The following is an 18,801-nucleotide window of genomic DNA, read 5'->3' as shown; positions in this document are numbered from 1 at the left end:
AAGAAATAAGTACTTGTCGCTGTAAGTGAAGTTCATTACAATGTTATAATCACATGAAACACCTTTGATGAGGAAGAACTTAAAAACTTTAACATAAATAAGGTGTTATTTCGCCTCCATGCGCCGGGGCTTGTATTTCTTCTGCTGAGCAAATGTCTGTGACATTTTCTCGCTGGCCCCTCTGGAGCAGGCGAGGGAAGCGGCCGGCGGCCGGGGCGAGGCTGCCGCCGCCTCAGGGGATCCTGAGGGGCCGAGGGAGAGGCGCGAAGCGCGGGGGAGCGGCGGGGCGCGACGTCACCGCGGCGGGAGGTGCCGGCAGGAACGCCCCGCCCCGCCCCGCCCCGCCCCGCCCCGGCCGCCTGCCGTGCCTGCGCTCCCGCCGCGGCCTTGAGTGGCGGCGCCGGCAGCCAATAGAGCGAGGGCGCCCCGGCGCATGGAGGCGATGCCCTGCCAGAGCCAGCGGCTGCTGGAGGAGCGTCCGGCGGCTCGCGGCTGATCCGCTTCGCGGAGCCCGGCGAGGACAGCGGCTGCCCCAGCCCCGACAGCAGCAGCAGCAACGGGGCCGCGGCGGCGGTGGGGCCGCAGCTGAAGCTGCTGCCCATGAACGAGCAGCTGCGGGAGCTGCAGACCATCATCGGGGACAAGTGAGCGCGCGGGGCGGGGGCCGAGGGGCGGTCGCCGCTGAGGTGAGCTCGGAGCGGGTCTGGAGGTGCGACTGGGGACTTCTGCGGAGTGCAAGTGCCCAGCTGTCACATTGATGCGAATCATTCTTTTTTTTTCCCCCCAGAAGTCAGGCTTCAGGCACAATTCGTCCTCTCTTTGTCTTTAAGATACATTTGGGAAATGTATGTGACTTTTAGTTTTGTTTGACAGAGGAGGAAGGAGGAGGGGAGAATTTATTCATCTACAGCCGCTGTCTGGAGACAAAGCCGAAAGAAGGGCCGTTTCCCCTGTGCTCTGGTGTGACTGTGTTTGCGATCCAAGCTGAGAAAACTTGCTGATGAAGTCTCAAGTAGGGAAACATCCAGCCTAGCGAAACAGAGAGACCCCCAGAGGAAAGGTGAGCCTGAGCGAGAAGCATTTTGCAGTATGTTTTGGGGTTGTTTTCAACCCATTTGTACTTTATTACTTAAGTAAAGAGCGGGAGGACTGGACACTCATCTGCAACCGTAGGCATTGCAACTGCAAAGTCCCTAATGCCGGCAGAGGTGTCTGCACAGGTTCTGTGCTGGTGTCACCTCGTGGCAGCATGGCAATCTGCCAGCGGGTGTGCGCGAAGGAAACGTCTAACAGCCTGAACGTTTGTCCTTTCCACCGTGCCTGCTTTACCTCTAACTGAGTAGATATGAACTTGTTAAGACCAGGACTAGAGATAGTTTATTATAACACCTGGCCCCCTTGGGGTTTCATCCCTGGTAGGGGCCTTGAGTTGCTCCCAGAATGCAAATGAACTGCAAGGCCTGTGCTAATTGAAGACCAATCCCATTTTCACTGAATTCAGTGAGAGGTTTGTTATTGGTATCTGCAAGGCATGAGTTGAGTTGCATAAGGAGTAAAATACACAACTGGGTTGACCTGTACGGTTTTCCCTTCAAGAAAGGACTCTCAGCTGAGGTGTTGATGCTTATCCCATTGCTGCCTCTTCTAGGTCAGAACCATGTGTGCCTCGACCGCAGCCGCCTAAGGAAGTGCCTTCCAGAACCCCAGTGCTGTGCCAGCCCTGCCAAACAGAGGTCAGAGGGGAAAGAGGTGGCTTTGCTGGGATTCTGTGATAAAAACTGATGCTTCAAAAGGCCTGAATTAATACACCTATGGGAATCACCTGAGCCCATTTTTATAGCTTTTTATAAAACCCCTTGGTTTACTGCAGTTCGTTCTTTCATTCTGCCCTGTATTTCACAGTTCACCTCCGTCTGCAAATGTCATTTTTTTGGTCCATTCTGGCTGCGTTTTCCCCCATTCATCTCTTTTGAAATAAACAGAATAAATTCATCCCAGTTCATTGCCTCTGAAATGCCTTGATTTTATGAGGCCTGTGGTACCGCCACACCGGGCTGGCTGTGCTTCCGCACTACCCCCTGATGTACGGCTCCTACAGGAAAAAGCTATCCAAGTCCCCACTATCAGTATCTTTAATCAGCCAGGTGATGCCTTCAAAGTGTTGAGGGAACGTGAGGAAATGAGCCTTTGTGCCAACACCCCGCAGGTCAGGGGTGCCTTCGTTTTTTGTCTTCGTGTTGCTGTTGGGGACAGCGAGACACCCCCGACGCAGCCGTACAGCGGGCTGGGGTACCGCGGGCTGTCGTTCCGCACGCTGACCTCGTTCTCCAGCCCTGGCTGCCGTCTGCCCGGCTCGGGGAAGGACGGGTGGCCCTGCTCCAGAGTCACCCCGGGCACCCCTCCGATTAGTGCAACAGTAGTCTGCCCCAGTATTTTAGCATTTAATATTTTTGTGTTCTGGCACTGGCAGCAGAGTATTTCATGGTGCTTTGGGAGGTGGTGCGGAAAAAGTCCAGACTAGATCCCTTTTAGGATTCCATTTGCAGATCTCCTCTGTGGTGAGCTATTTCCCTTCCCAGAGCATCTGATTCTTCTACCCAGCTGCTTCTGTCGTCTTTTCTGACTGCCAGCTCTGGAGCGTGCCGTGGTTTCTGCCTGGCTTATCCAAGGAGATCCTCTGCTTCTACAGCTAAGTCTGCAGAGAAACAGTGGGGTTTTTTTTCCTTTGCGGCAAGCTACTTTAAACAGCGTAAGTTTACAAAACTCGCCGGTTAGCTTTCTGTGTCTGTAGCAGGAGCTTTGCTCTCCTGGTTAGTTGGCTTTGAGCGAAGGGGCTGTCGCGTTTCTGACCGTACAGGTGCGCGGCCTCTCTTCCTTTCTGTGTCTCTCTCGGGGTTTGTGCAGCGCCGTGTGCCGCCATCGATAATCTGGTGTCATGTAAATAAGCTGGCATCCAAAGGAGAAAGGGAAGAGTGGAACTGGAAAAAAGACTGGACTAGTCGGGGAGGAAATGAAACCAGCAGCACTGGGGAGTTACTGGAGAAGGAAGAGCAGGCAAAGGCAAAATTGGCAGGGAAAATATTAAGATCAAATCGATTAAGTACCTTATTAGCCTTAGACATGCAGAGAAAAGAAAATGATACGCATTAGCAGAAAACATGGAAATTCTGAGGTTTTGCTCAGTTCCTGCTAACGGCACATTAAAATGATTAATTATGAATTTTTCCATCAAATACCACGTAGCCGTTGGATCTTGTAAGTGTCTAGGTATATATGTAACGGCAGATTTTTCGGTGCAGAAAACGTTCTCCTGCCGTAGCCATTTTAATTCTAAAGAGCCGAAATGAGGGGATGCCAACTATCCTAGCCCGTTTCCGCTATGACAATTATTTGCTAGATCTTTATCCGTAGCTTTCCGGTATTTAATTTGATCCCATTACTTCCAGTCCTCCTTCCTTCTATCTTCATTAATAATTTCTCGCCCTTCTTAAATGTTTACAGCACGGGGCACGGTCACCCCTTAGTTATCTGTAAACTAAGCCGCCAGCATTTAGCGCTCTTAATCCCTTCTTCAAAATTAATCGCCTCCTCGCCGCCCGTCTGCTGATGGGCTTTTTCAGTGCTAGAGGAGTGACAGAACGTCATTTTCAGTATTCCCCCAGAACACTAACCATCGCTCTTTGCATTTCATGGGAGGAATGTATTTCTTTCTTACGCAGTTGGTGCTTGCTTCAGAACTCGAAAACTATGTTAGGCAAAAAAACAGCGCTCGTCTGTCCTGAGGAGTCTGAACGGAGGGATCCAGCGCGTGTTTTCCACCTTCAGTTGTAGGCCCTTACTGGAAGCGCGTGACAGCTTCTGTCACAGCGTCCAGGCGTCGGGCAGCTGCTCTTCTCTCCGTATTTGCCAAAGAGACTGTAATAATGCAGTTGCCTCAGAACGGAGAGTTGTGAGGTTTAGCAATAGGTGTTTGTGGAGTGCTTTTGTAAATCTCCATCTGAGAGGCCGTGGAGCCTTGTCAGACCTGCGCTACCACAGGTCAGGGTTCTTTTACCCATAGGCAGGATATTGCGTGTAGCGCCCACCCAAAGAGCTTGATACGGTGGAAATACTGGACACACGTCGTATGGCCGAGAGCCGGTGCTGCAGGGCTGAGCCATCCAGAATGCGCTGTATCTGCCTGCACACGCTGTCTGCACGAAGGCTGCTTCAGCAGTGCACGCGGAGACATTGCAGAAACACTTGAAATCACTGGGAAGAGGCTGCAGCGTGGGCAGCCCGTCTGTCCCAGCTGCCCTAGACAAAGAGTCACAGTTACTGCATTTTGGCTGGTCAAACCTCCATGTTGAGAGGGTCACACCGAGGGGAGCGGGTGTATGGAAGCCATAAGCTTGGAATTTCTGTTTATCTTTCTTAGGGATGCCACCGGGTGGCACTGCTCCGGCCAGGCTCTGCCAGATGCAATTATGGTGAAGAATTAGAATAGTGACAGAGAAATGTCACCTCTGTTCTTTGAAATGAATCTTGGTCAGCAGCAAAGTTGCGTATCAAGGTGCAGGCTAGAGAAAGCCTGACTCAATAAAAACCCGCTTTACGCCGGTTGTCCTCTTCCTTCCTTTCTGTCTGTCTGTCTGTCTCCCCCGCAGATGGGCTTACAGCTCTCCCTCAAGGGAAGAGCATCAGTAATCAAGCTCTGGTAGCTTTGAAGAAACCTTTACGTGATTGAAAATGCCACACAGAGTTTCAGCTTCCTCGCGGCTCTGCATGCCGATCAGATGAGAGCATACAGGGCACTGTGAATGCAGCCCATGGCGTATCTCTGTCTCCCTAAACCGGTGTTTAATTAGGAACCGTGCTATTGCTGCGTTATTCTGGTCTCCAAGGAACTATGGCTGAGCTGGGATCACGGCGGTGTGAGCCGGAGGAGTTGTCCGAGGCAGCTCACAGCTTAACCCCGGCAAGGGTGTGGAATACAGGCCGAGGTCTGCGGGGGGACATGCCGCCGGGCTTACACCTTCCCCCCGAGCCGAGGAAAGCGCCGGGGCGGCCGCTCTGCGGGGTCCCCAAACTCTGCCGAGAGGGAGGCGTGTGCCAGCTCGGGCCCCTCTCCCGGTCTGACGGCGACATCGGTGTCCGGCCTGAGAGTGACTTTATTATAAAGTACCGCCGTGTTAGTGGAGCTGCTGACCCGTGTGAGCGATGCAGTTGCGTGGTTCGGCCTTGAGGACCCCCATATTTCGGCAGTCCGGTTTCTCAGAAAGGACGCCTTTACCGGTTCGGTCAGAACAAAAATCCTCCTGAGGAGGTTGCGGCTCGGGAAGGGCTTGGCCGCTCCCCGGCTCGGCGGGGCAGGGTCCGTCCCCCTCGGGGCGCCGTGGCAGGGCTGGGGGCAACCTCGGCGCGCTCCCGCCTCGCCGCTGCCCGCCGGCCAGACCGACCGGCCCGGGCGGCAGGGCGAGGGCTCGGCAGGGCGGGAGCGCGGCCTGGGCGGGCTCCGGGCGCGGAGCGGGGCGCTGCCGTGGCGACGTGCCCCGCCTTCCCCTCAGGGCGGCCGGGCCGGGAGCGGGGCTCCTCCCGCCCCGCGAGTCCGCCGGCCTCCCACAATCCTCTCTTCTCCTGCCCGCGCAAGATGGCGCTGCTCGGGGCTCCGCCGAGCCTGGCGGCGGCCGCCTTCCGCAAGCGGCGGCTGCTCGCCCTCGCTCTGCTGCGGCCTCCGGCGGCCGCCGCCGCCGCCTGCGCGCACGGCTGGCTTGCGGGGAGCGGGCGGCAGCGGGCCCAGGCGGCCCCGGGGAGCGGCCAGGTGCGTGGGGACGCCGGCCGAGGGCTGGCGGCGGGGCCGGGCGGTGAGGGGCTGAGGAGGGGCGCCGGGCCCCGCGGTGCTGCCCCCGAGGACGGCCTGCTTCGTCCTTGCCTTGCCCGGCTGCCAGCGCTCGCCGCCCGGCAGCGGGGCGGTGAGGGCGCCGGGGCCGCCGCCTCGCCCTCGGAAGCCGCCCCTGCGGTCGGCCCCGGCGGGGGAGCCCCTTGCGGAGGGGCTGGGGGGGCACGGCGCGGTGCTGGCTTTGCAGCGGGCGCGCAGAGGGGTTTGGTCGCGACTGATAAAGTCCTGGGCAAGTTTGGGCCCAGGCAACTTCAGGCTGAGCCTCTCCCTCCGGTGTGGTGGTGTTTAGGTGGCCCTTCTGTCTGTCTACGGTGCGTTCGGGCATTTGATCGTCTCTTTGCGGACAAACATGAAAAACCAATGCCTTTGAACGGATGCTCAACATTTGTATAGAGAATAATTTATGCTGACAGCGAATTTCACCGTTATGTAGGGAAAGGAAATTGGAATTGGAGCTCTTTCTGTCAGCAGCGGAAGGCTGTAACATGTTCCAGTGAATGCTTTTTTTGTTACAAGTAAAGAATTGAGTACGTATCTCGAGTGAGCCCAGCTTTCAATAATGCATATGCGTTTTTCAAAGTGAGTGGAGGAAGCGTATCAAAGATTGAGTGAATGAACTTTCCGTAAACTCTCGGGTAGATATTATTTCTGTTGGATAATAACCCTTTTCTCCCCCACCTCAGAGTACTGCTATTTATGACTAGCTTCTCATTGTCACCTGCCTTGACCAGTTGCCTGTGACAGGCAGAATTCTGTCATGGACTACAGTCAAGTTCATGTTACTTAGTAGATGAGATGGGCAGGACTGAAGTAGTAAATTTTGGGGGGTTTTAGTTTTGAAACTTGTGCAAGACGAGAAGCTGAGAGTTGAAGTTGATGCAGACCAAATATACTTAGATACGTTAAAATATATCTGAGTACTCAGTGTTGTCCAGTGTTCCTGGAATCTTATTTCAGATGTTAGTAAATAAACAACAACGTTATCATGGTGATGTATAGAAGTATTAAAATTAACCCTGTTTTCCTTTTGAATGTTTTTATTTTCATGTAAGAAATGCCAGTTCTTGCTGACAAGTTTTAATTGCCGCATGTTGCTAAACGTTGAGTTGCCCTAGATTTTCTGAACCCCAAAGCTAAAGTGATGTCTGTAGTGTATATATATGTATTCATCTCCTTGCCCTTTTAGTTTCTAGGCATTTCTGTGTTAGAAAGTGGTCAGTTAGGCATTTCTTTTTTTACAGTCTGATGATTAATTTTTACTTCACTTCTGCATCAAGCTCTATTTGGATGAAAATTAGGATTCATTAAATGCACGAGCAAGATCTTACATTTTGTTAAATAAAGACTTTGTGCCACATTATGACAAATAAGCAACACATTTTATATAAGTTTGTTGTACAAATTTATTTGATTATTATCTAGCAGGAGGCTCAAACTTAGTGTCCTGGAGTTTTTGGTTATAACGTCCTTCAAAATTTTGGGACTAGTTGACATTATTTTTTTAACATTTAATTAAATCTGCTGACAGAGGAAAATGCACTGTCCTGCCATTTCCATTTCCTTTTTTTTTTTTTCTTCTCATTTTCCAGCTAGTTCAAGAAATATTGTGCCTGCAGCAATAGGAGTGACTGTCAGAAGTTGGCTAGGTGCTTCAGCTGGTTGTATTTCAGAGTGATTAGCCATTGATTTTCATAAATTAGGTAATTTAGCATTAAAAAATCTTCTGGGAGCAAGTATATGCAACCTATTTTAGTTTCAGTTATTTAATTATTTTCCTATGTTTATACACTAATGAGGACTGTAAATATTTTTAATGGGCTGATTTTGAAAGCTTTTCTGTATATTAAAAAATTGAAGAAACACACGTGGTTTTGCATTTAAAACAACTTAAACTGGTTTGCCGTGGTCCTGAGCTGCATGCTTCACAGTCATCTGGGAATAAGGTTTAATGAAAGTAGTGTTTTATAGCGCGTGTTCTCGTGAAAGCCTGCAGGGTACTGTGTGATGAGACATCTTAGTATGTATACTTTAGTGCGTAGGAAAGCTCTTATATTACCTTTATTGCTATATTCTAGGTATCAAATACGGGTTAGATTTTGCAGTAGCTTGTTGAATATAACCAAGGGCAGTAAATGTGAAATAAATGCCTGCGATTCAGCCTCTTAATCTCGCATGGGATGGGAGACTGGCAGGACCCAACCACTTGTGAAATCCAGGTAGTTGGCTTTAATGGCAGGTCTTCCCCAAAGTGTTCCTGAACAGCAAGGGCCTTCCCGGGCCCCTGGTGTGACAAGGTCGTACCAGGAACGCGGTGCTTCTCACTGCTGTAGTGAAATCACTTCTGCGAGTAAAATCAACTGTACGACCCCAGTTCTGCTTTTATTGGTATAACTACACAAATAGCAGAGGTCTGTGACAGCATAGCTGCGTCAGGCAAGAGTTGTGCCTTTTACAGCTCAGACTACTGAACAGTGTAGCCATCGCTTAATTCATGAGAAAAACATGTGATTAAAGGAAGGAAAAAGCTCTGGTGAAATCTGCCCATAAAAGCAAAGTTACTAACCATTCTTTTTGAAAAAGATTATTTCAGATGCTTGCTCATCATCCTTCTCCTCTGCTTTGCATCCGTGCAGTACTTGACCCCTCGTCTTCATTGTTTCATGTCAGTCGTAAGCTTTTTTTAAGCTTAGTAGTATTACAATACAATGTATGTATTTTCTATGGCACTTAGTACAATGAGATTCAAATGCAGTAGAGTTGTTTAAGTGCTGTTGCATTACAGATCCGTGTCTTTCTTCCCTCACATTTAACATTTTTCAGTAGTTTTGATTAGAGTCTTGCTTTTCTGAGTAGTAAGGTATGTAACATTCGTATCCTGGAGAGGAAAATAGCTAAATTTATGGAGGGGGAAATCAGGTGTCAAAGATATTGTGGAACTGTGTTCAGACTCCATTTCTTGATATTGAGATCAGTTTGTATTTCTGTAAATGTAGCTCCTTCAGTTCCCCCTCCTGCGGTTGGAGTAGGCAGGGGTTCATTGTGTCAAAACTCATGTTTTGAATGTAGGATCTCTGCTGAGTAGGACTAGAGAGAATGGGCATGTTGGGTGTGGCCTGCTTGGTAAACTTTGAAAAGTAACCAAAGACTGTATTTTTTTCCTAGGAAGCTTGGGGTTTTTTTGTAGAATGGGTTTGCCCGCATCCAAAATAAAAGCAATGGCAAATTCTATTCAATCTAAAACTTGAATGGAAGGAAAATAGCATTTGACTGAAAAGGTCCAACAGCCTTTAACTAAGGATAATTATTTTACTAGGAATCTGTGTAAGTCAAGAAATACACTGAGGGGTTTCTTTCAGAGAGGACTTTGGCAGTTGTAGAAAGCAGGGCTTTGCAAATTATTCTAAGCATAACCGTAAAAAATAGAAGATACTTTTTTTTTTCCTTGCATTATCTTGCCCTTCCAGCTGCTACACAACATGTGATAAACAGCGTGTTCTTCTGCATAATTTAATAGTATCCCTTGCTCTGGAAGTGGTTGTAAGAGAAGTTTCAGGTGTTTTCATTAAATTTATTTATATTTTGCCCTTTTTTTTTTTTACCTGAAGCCTGGTCTGTTCTGTAAAATTATACTGATGTTTATTGTCCAGATGTCATTTCACATGTCTGTGCATTGCAAAATTCTCTTCTCTAGACTTTGATGGTGTAGTTGAATAGCTTGATGCATGGGAACTATTAATCAATGGTCTCTGTTAGTCAGCAGTCTTTACTGACACACGCTTTGTAACAGAGTATTTGAAATCCCTTGAATTTTCAAAATCCCTTTATAGAGGAAGTATTGCTGCTGAGCAGATCACCAATCCCATATGTCTATCTGTAAAAACGGACATCTAATAATACTGGGAATTGTTGTGAGGAAGGATATATAATGAAGTAGAAGAGATGGAAGTATGGGAACTTCATCTGAAAGTCATTTGGGGAATACAGGGGGGACGCAGGGTAAGCAACACTCCCTGTAGCAGGGGGTGCTGTGCTGTGTGTTGGGGTGCCTGCTGTGATGCTGTGTGGGTTTTCTGTTCTGCCATTGAGGTGTGTTTTGCCAAACCAAGCCAAATGTGCGGGTCTATTAGTAAGATGTTACGGGGGAAACTCCTTAAGGTATCTTTTATTTTAACCTTCTTGGTTTCGTTTGCTCTGGGTATGTGTACGGAGCAATTGCATGTTGGCCATTGTTAAACGGAACTCCAGTTAAGTTTATATTGTTCATATTGGTAACAGCTTAGTCTATATTTATACCAGAATATTTTCACCTTTTCGCTCATCGTCCTCTGCTCTTTCCCATTCATGTTTTCTTTTCTTGCTCTGCAAACTCAGCAAAATTAACAGTGGGACTTGAATCCTGCCCAGGTACTTGAATCCTACCTTCAGTTATCTTTTCTGTTACAGTTAGTTTAAAAAAAAAAAAAATCCCCATTAGATTAGTACAGTACGTAACATACTCCAGAGAGAAGCTTCTAAGTGTGGATTTGACCTTGCGCAAATGTGTTTAATCCCTGTTGTTTGCTTGCATTTATAGTATTTAAACTACTACCAACAGTCATGACACTTCAGCAATATGACTTTTATGTGCAATCAGTACTAGACATCTGTTTCATCCTTTAGAGTATATAGAATCATATCCAAAAAGACATTAAAAGAACATAATGGTGCAGAGTCAAGCATTCAAAAGTTAGGAAATGCCAGAATTAAAGTTCCCTGCATAATTTCTTAAATTCAGAAACAAGCAGGACTTGCTTCTGCTCCCTTAAAGCAATAACCTGCTACTTTGATCTGTTGCAATAAGGTTCAAGTATGCCTTTCCTTTGTAGTCTTAAATTTATCAGGAAAGAGTTGTAGTGAGGGAAAGTGGAGTCCCAAGTCTGCCCGCAGGATGTGCGGAGGGTGACAGGGTAAGCTGCAGTCTCACTCATTTGGGCAGCTTTGCTAATAATACTATGATGGCCGGAGAACTTACCAGTGAAGTAAATTGTTCACCTTGTTTAATTCTTTATTTCTCTGCTGGGACTTTGTTTTTAGCAGGAGCTTGAGAGAGGATTGAAACCTCCAGTCTTCCAGGCTCAAGACTGAAAAGAACTTAAGTTTTCCTGTGTAACTTGTGCAAATCTTTTCATCTTTTTGCTGTATTCGTCTCAACCTCATGACAGTTTATAGCTTCAGTCAAGTAAGCAGGCTATCTAATGCAGTAATTGAGACCAGATCTGCTGGTGTTTCAATAGAAGTTGTTTCCGTCACGTTGTTTGTCTCATAGGTCAGTCAGAAGAGAACTTTGTGAACTTTGGGGTCAAAGGATATGAATTATTAGTAAAATATTGTTATGATGTCCTATCAGTACACTCTAGAACAGTAACAAGCTTCTTTCCAATAGCTGTTGGAGCATCAGTTGTCTACTCCCACATACTAGGAATGTGCAACAAAAACAACAAAAAATGCATTCAGAGTTAAATACCTGGATTTCAGTTCTTATAGTACTCAAGATTTTTTTTCTTGCAGGGCCAAGCAGGAGAGAATGGTACTGCTCAGGAGAGATTCCAGCTGTGTTGTCTTAAGAGAAGCCAAAGCATAGTTGTGAGCAGCGGTTCATCAGCCCCTAAACCTCTCTTTGGCATGGTGTCTTAACAGTCTTTTATCAGCATCATGTGTTTAAAGAAGTATAAACGCTGGCAGGTTTCAATATACTGACTGCAGTTGAGGCTGTAGGAGACAGGAACTCAGTCGCGTTGCTGTGAATGCAGGACTTGTTGGTATTAAGCCTCTCACCCTGGATCATGTCTCCGCTATAAATTCTAACTTGTCATAGTTTAGTCCGTGCTCCTGAATGGCCTCTGACTGGTGAAGCAGATGGAGTTGTATTGATGTAACTGCCTTTGCTGAATTAGAGAACACTGCTGCCTTTTGTATTGGTTGTACAACTTAATTTGGTGTTGGATTCTAGGTACTTCCCAGGTGCCACGATAGTGGTTACTGCTAGCAGCGCTTGCTCCTCCTCCTGCGTGTTGGTGGGAACTTTTATCCAAAATAACCATGCCTTTCTAATAGTTACATTAATTCGCAGTAACCTGGAATGTGCTGAGGCATCTTGAAGTCCTTTTCTTTTTCCGTTGCATTTTCTGTTTATGAAACTGTCGCTGTTCATATGGCGAGCACATTAGTTTAGATGGAATCCTATGTGCTGACATGAAACTGTAAAGTTATGAGTTTATCTACAGTGAAGTGTCTTATAAATTCAGCTCCTTCATTTAACCCAGGTCTTGGAAGCATCAGGGCAGTTCACCCAGGCCAGTTAGCTCTACTAAGTGTAAAATGTATAATTCTAATGTTTACTCTTTCTCTGTATGTAATGTCATATAATGGAAATGTTGGAAACGAGCAGGTCCCATGTGGTGACTTGTGGGGGGAATGATCTTCATTTTCTTAAAAATGACTGACTAAATTGTAACTTATGGTATGTGTCTTAGGACAAGAGCAAAGGAATGTTTAAGGCAAGGTATAGAATATATGGCGGTGCTGCTCTTTGTCAAGGTTAAAAATACCCTTTTTTATGATCAAGTTCTTTTCTTTTCCTTTTTGACATTTGTCCTTTGCCTTGGGCTGATGAGCAGTTCTTTCGTTATTTTGCTCTGTGGTAGTGATTTTTATATAGCGTGAGGTGTATGGTTAATATTGCAACAGGGCAGTAAAAGATTTAATAGTGAATGTGTAAAGATGATGTGGCACCATCGTTGCTAACCGAGAGGGCCCTGTTTTGTCACTGGGGAAGCACTGGCAGCTCGTCCGTCTAAGAAGAATAAATGGTCCTTTGAAACTCTTATGGAAAATGAATTGCTTTCAGTGTAACGTGCAAAGCATGCTACAGTTGGTGCCTAGCAGTATATCTGTTAAAGATGCATTGATGGATGTGTGAATATTGGGTATCTTGTGTCCTGCCTCCCTAAAGCTGGTAGTCAGCCATGCTCTACTTTCTGATAGTCCCAGTGCTTCCCAGTCAAGAGCCGTAGCTTTCATTAGCCTCCTGGTCTGTGAGACAAGCGTGGCATGAGCTGAGCTAAGAGGAATTGGAAATGGTGGAACCTATAAGCATAAGAATAACAATTCATAATGAAAAGCAGAACAAAAGAATATTTGAAAGAAATCAGAAGACAACCTAGGAGAAAATTAAAATGAGAGGAAAGGGAAAACTTTGGGCTTTCATGGTACAAAAGAAACAAAGTCTGATGGGACTGGTGATTCAGGGAAGGGAAAGGTTCATTGTCACTTAGCATTTTTAATGGCTGAATGTAATTTATTTTACAGCTGCTCCCCACCAGTTTTCTTTTTCTGTGGTCAGTTGTTAAAAAACAAAGCCATCTGCCTTGTTTTCATGTTATGCTTGTTTACATAAACTAGATGAATATTCTCTGAATGTGAAGTGCATGTTCTGCATGACTCCATTTTCACTTTTTTTTTTTCCCCTTTTTATTCTGTAGATTCCACCAATCTGCAAGCAGAGGTCATGGCACAGTCTGGGGGGAGATTATTCAAGGCCATTATTAGAGGCTTCAGAGGTAAGTATAAATTCAGAAATTTTCTCTGTATTTATTTAGCAGGGAATCTTGACCGCGTGCTCAGAGAAGCGAGTATTTGTTTTTAAAAAGCAGGTGCTTTTCCTAACTGCACCTGTACCTGCTGTACATGGATTGCAGCAGGGGCTCTGGTCTGGCTTAACTTGTACCTGTCGTATGGCACCAGTAGGCCATTCTCATCCTGATAGGAAAGAGAACTGTGAAGCGCATTTATCTATTTATTTTGCCCCCAAGTAAGGTTACTCTTTACATACATGGAAAGAGTATTATTGCTTAAGTGTGTTCCACTTTACTTATTAATGTGCTCGAGTACGGTTATCCTCCAAAACTTTAATTTCTTTTCTATGTTCTTTAGTCCACTTTTCAGTTTTTAGGTGTCCTTTTAACTGAAATATTTAAGGATCTGTTATCTTTACCTCCTGGCTGCTTGGAACATGCTTTCTACTATACTGCTAGATTTATAGTCCCTTTCTTACTGTTGTTTCCTTAAGCAAGGCAAGGTTTTTAGAGAGAGGTAATATCTTTTATTAAAGCAAGCTGGAGGGTGAGGGAGGGAAAACAGACCAGTAGTTCCTTTTGTTGGCTTTTACTTGCATGTTTCCTGAGGTTCTTGCAAATTGACTTTTCATTTTCACACAGATCCTCCCGAGTTGGCGACTGATAGAAAAGAGAATGTGTTGGCATGGTCATGCAGGTGGAGGGCTTCACACAGATCCAAAGGAAGGGGTAAAAAATTGCTTAATTAGTATTGCTTTTTAAATAAAAAATGTGATCAGCTTCCCCAAAAAAAAAAAAGCAAGCTGAAGACCCCAAGCAACAATTTGTGAAAAAATGTATTGGTAGATGTGTGAATACTGTAGTGGAGTAGCTACTGTTCAGTTGTCGATGTAGGCTTACTAGCTCTTAAATCACCAAATGTTTGTAATTACTGTGTTGAAGTGCTTCAGTTGTTTTACTAAAAATGCAGCCTTCGTGTCACACGCTCCTTTGCAATTGGCCTGGGTTATGTTGGGGTTTTTTCATGGTAAGTATGTTCCATCGTAATTTATTGGCGTTTGTTATTCTTGTTTGTGGCTGGTATTTCCCTGTGTTTGACATTCAGGATAGTAGAGATCAGCTTGTGGATACCAGTTAGTGCATGAGTTGGTAAAATTGCACTTGAAGCAGGGCGGGGAGGGGGGAGAGAAGTAATTAAACTGCATGTATTTTTACTTGGATTTAATGTTAATGTATCTGATATATTTTGACTGTATTTATATTCAGGAAGCACATGTTAAAATAATTATAATAGGTATATAAGAAGCAGCAGTATCTTTTATTAGACCAAATGATTACAGTTAGAAAGTGAGGCGAGCTTTTGGTTAAAACAATATAAACTTTGCATGATTAAAATTGCAAAATCAGAGCTCTTGAGTTTATGTAACTTCCATTTTCTCACTTCCTGTGCAAACTTATTCCTGATGCTTTGTGTGTTTGCAGAACGATTCTGTGTGATGATTATAACTTGTTCAAACTTGGGTGGGATCTTCCTAAACCTAGTGAAGACCATGTTGGTGACAAACTGAGATTTCAGTGCAGAATCCAGATCTTTCAGGGCTTGTTTGCTCATGCTTAACTGTTCTGACGATGTGTTTCCTACAGCCTCATCTGTAAAGAAACTGAAGAGTTAAACCTAGGATTTCCTCTTAAATTTTGATCTGAGAGTTATCCCTTCATTGAATCCAAACCTGTTTGTGCTACAGGCAGAAGTCAGGACAGATGCTACCAAAATTAATGCTTTGGTAGTAAGAGGGAATTTCATAACCTAAAGTATAGCCAGCTTGTTTTAGCAAACATCTGTCATCTTTTCTGCGTAAGGCACAGGGGAAACAATAATCGGACGTCTTCAGTCAGTAGTACTACTGGCTCTGCAGGTATCATTAACTTTAGACTAAATTTAAGACCCTCCTTGCAACAGGTATAGGCTCTTTCAAAGACTTCCTAGGCAAAGCAGACTTAAAGCTAGCAGACTATCCTTTTCTGTGTTTACCCTGATCATATATGTTATGGAATATAATTATTGTGAATTGTATTTCTCCTGCAAATGGGAGGAGGGTGTTATCCCTGTGTTGTCACTTTGGTGATCATGCATCTGTTGGGCTTAATTATTTGTTCTTGGGGGTTTTTTCCTGCTGGAATTTCTGTTCGCCCGGGTATGTTGATTGGCTGAATGTTTCCTGTTTGCTGTCATAACTTTGTTTTTCACGACTCCATGGAAAAGATTTTTTTGTACATACCTAGAATGAACTCGCCCTCATATGATTCAGTCGCAAATCCATTTCACTGACTCAGCTTCAGAACTGACCTATCTTCAAAAATGCCACAAGGGGCTGTTTATTCTTTCTTTAAAAAGCTATTGCCTGAAACACAGACATTTTTCAGCTGAACCCCTTCTCATGTGACGGGCGACTTCCAGGACAAATCTGTTTAATCATTATAGGTATTACCTGTTTAACCATCATGTATTTTCTTTGGAGTTAACTACTTTCCAAAGACCTATGGTTTGGCATCATTCAAAAATTTAAATTTCAGGGTTTTCTCTGGTCAGAAAGGAAATAGAAGGTTCTGTTTACCAAAACGCTAGTAATGTTAAGGAATGGTGGATGTTCTTTAACATTACAACTCACTAGGAATATGTTAGCCAGAAGTTTTGATGCCAGCTGGTATTTTTTTAGTCTGCTAGGCAGTGTAAATATTCCAGTAGCATTCTCTGTTCACCCATTACTTACAGCTATTCCTGTCTAAGCCAGTCCCCTGACTTTTTTTATTCCAATAAATGGAGTATAATTTAATTAATATAGGACATTGTCAGTTAAGGCTGTTGTCTGACTAAACAAATATCAGCTGTTAAGGACTGTCCAGGGGAAAGCAGCAAGAACTAGCTGTAGATGAGGTGAAATGCATGAAGAGTGGAAAAAACAGAGTAACATTGGGCGTGAAAGCGAAGAGGTTCTCAGCAAAAATGAAGGGAAGGAAATCTGATGTTACAAGTGCACTTCTTGCACTTGTGTATACACGTGTTTGTATTCAGTGTGTAAAAGTACTGGCACCCAGTTTACCCCATGAGAATTTTTTCCCCTAGGATTATGCTTTTAGGAAAACCGCGGGTGATATACATGTCAGCTATATTACACCTTTCTCTCTTCCAAAATTTTTTTGACAAGCCAGCCTGTTCGTTCTGGAAACTGACTTTGGAACTGATGTTTTAAATTGCCCCTTTTAGAGCAGCTTCAGAGGATACAGAACTGAATACTAAGGATAAACACGGAGTACGAAGGGCCCGTTACCTTCATCTCACAAGTAACTAGGAGAGAAGCTTACACATCTGTATTTTTACAAAATAATTTTTACTTGCAGCAGTGGCTGATGTGCTGAATACTGAAACTGAAAACAGTATTGTTCTTTACCACCTTTGGGGGTTTTTGTGTGTTAGTCTTTTGTACACAAAATAGACAGGAATAAAAACTGCGGTGCCTGACTTGTTGCTAAGCAGACATATATTACTTTCTTATGGAAAGACTGATAGTCACAATGGAGCTCTGATAATTAGCCTTCCCCTACCACCATTTCACTCAGTCATATTTAGTTTGCTAGTCATTGCTTGCCTTCTGTGGAGGGATGGATAGACAGAAGACTAAGTACTTTTTTCCCAAAGTTTGGAAGGAAAATTCAGGCCCTGGTTTGACATTTATTTAGGCTGATAAGATTCTTTTTTCAGTTGCCTTTCCTCACCTTGGTGTTTTGCTGCATAAGTCACTGTGTGATCAGATGGTGAGTTAGTGCGAATTGCTCTAGCTGAAAAATAACTTGTCTGAATGGTGGGAACACCCCCTTCCTCCCCAAACAACTACTGCTGCTTTGCTCACAGTAAGCTGCATGGACTGAAACAATCTAAATGCCTCCTGCTATTAAAAAAAACAAGTGAGTTCTGTTCTCAGCCATGCTTTTTCTCATGCTACTGAATTTGTAGGTTTATCTGACTCTCTGTACCGAGATGAAACCCTGCAACAAACACTGAAGAGTCTTCTGCCAGTTTCATAAGCTGAATCAGTTCATCAAGGCGTTTCGTGAGCTCCAGAGGTGGTGCGAGAAATGGGCTGGGACTGTGCAGTTGGGTGCTGCAAAGAGAGGAGAAAGCAGGGGAGGAAGCGAGCTGTTAGCGGTTTGCAGAATAACCTTGTGCAGATGTAAGACAGCTTGTGTAGTACAATAAAAAGCGGGACACATCTTCGTGAGTGAGTACACAGGGAGCCGGAACTGGGTCTTTTTTTTTTCTCCATCAGCAGTGACAGCTTAAATACAAGTCAAACTACCATTTTCTTCCATCATGCGTCTGATAGCTCATCATCCTGGCATAGGCTTTATCCATAAAGTCACAGGGTCAGCCCAGTGAATGCTTTGCAATACTCAGTAATCTTGGAGATTGTGAAGGGGAATGACAACTTCCTTTTTTTTCCCCCTCTTCAGGTATTTTAAAAGGTCCAGAACCTGGATGGGGTGGGTGGGCGGGACAGGGAGATGGTTAGTGCTCATTCCTTTGCAAATACTCTTCAGTATTTGGTAGCGTGTTTTAAAAACATGCTGCGTTCAAAAAGAAGAAAAGGCTTTTCTTCTTTGCTCCCTGCTATATTCGATTTATAATACTTTTCCTTCCATTCCTTCCATTTCTGCAGAAGTAGGCCTTGGAAGACAATATAAAACATTACTGCCACTTAAAAGGAGGTAAAATAAATGCAGCTCTTAACCTTTTTATATACCACAGAAAATCAAAAAAGGGCCCGAGTCCATTAAACAGATTGCTCATTTTAATTCTTAATGTTGCCGCTTGCATATTTAAGCCATTTTCAACTCATGTTTCTGTACAGCAGTAACATTTATTTCATGGTAAACTTTGATGTAATATGTGTGCGTTTTGCATCTCCTTTGATATTTCTTCTTGTTCCTTTGAAAGGCCTTTGGCAAATGACTGGCTGCCTTCTGACTTTTTTTTTAAACGGATTTACTTCTGTCACCATTCAGAGCCATGACGAAACGGAAATAGATTCCTTGTTTGCAGCCACTGTATTTCGTTCTTTTTAATAGCTTTTCTGTGCAAAGTCTGACTAGCCAATAGCAACATATAATTAGAACTGCTCTGGTTGCACTGGTATCTTTTGTATTCATGTGATACCATTTTTTTTAACTTCCTTTTAACCTGTAAGTGGTGATCAAAGATATTTTCCAAATGTTTGAACTGCTATTTATGCATATCCTTGGCTCAAATGGAAA

The 18,801-nt window shown here is 44.7% G+C and overlaps 1 protein-coding gene across 4 annotated transcripts in view; it reads left to right on the top strand.

Moving 5' to 3' along the window:
- The first annotated feature begins 360 nt into the window (after positions 1-360).
- ABCB7 (ATP binding cassette subfamily B member 7) overlaps positions 361-18,801 on the top strand; it is a 47,025-nt gene continuing 28,584 nt past the window's right edge. The window contains exons 1-5 of one of the 4 annotated variants that reach the window (XM_087748390.1): positions 361-644; positions 874-1,060; positions 1,649-1,733; positions 13,399-13,476; positions 14,134-14,220. In XM_087748390.1, coding sequence (XP_087604516.1) covers positions 14,167-14,220 — 54 coding nt within the window. In that variant the 5' untranslated portion in view covers positions 361-644; positions 874-1,060; positions 1,649-1,733; positions 13,399-13,476; positions 14,134-14,166. Of the gene's footprint in view, positions 687-873; positions 1,061-1,648; positions 1,734-5,595; positions 5,801-6,229; positions 6,406-13,398; positions 13,477-14,133; positions 14,221-18,801 lie in introns of those variants that run through there. The other 3 variants (XM_087748388.1, XM_087748387.1, XM_087748391.1) reach the window with 3 other exon arrangements.

Source organism: Nipponia nippon, unplaced genomic scaffold (assembly GCF_047370975.1).
Source record: "Nipponia nippon isolate SJK-2023a ecotype South Korea unplaced genomic scaffold, ASM4737097v1 scaffold_12, whole genome shotgun sequence".
NCBI lineage: Eukaryota > Metazoa > Chordata > Aves > Pelecaniformes > Threskiornithidae > Nipponia > Nipponia nippon.
This window is presented reverse-complemented; position numbering and strand designations above follow the sequence as displayed.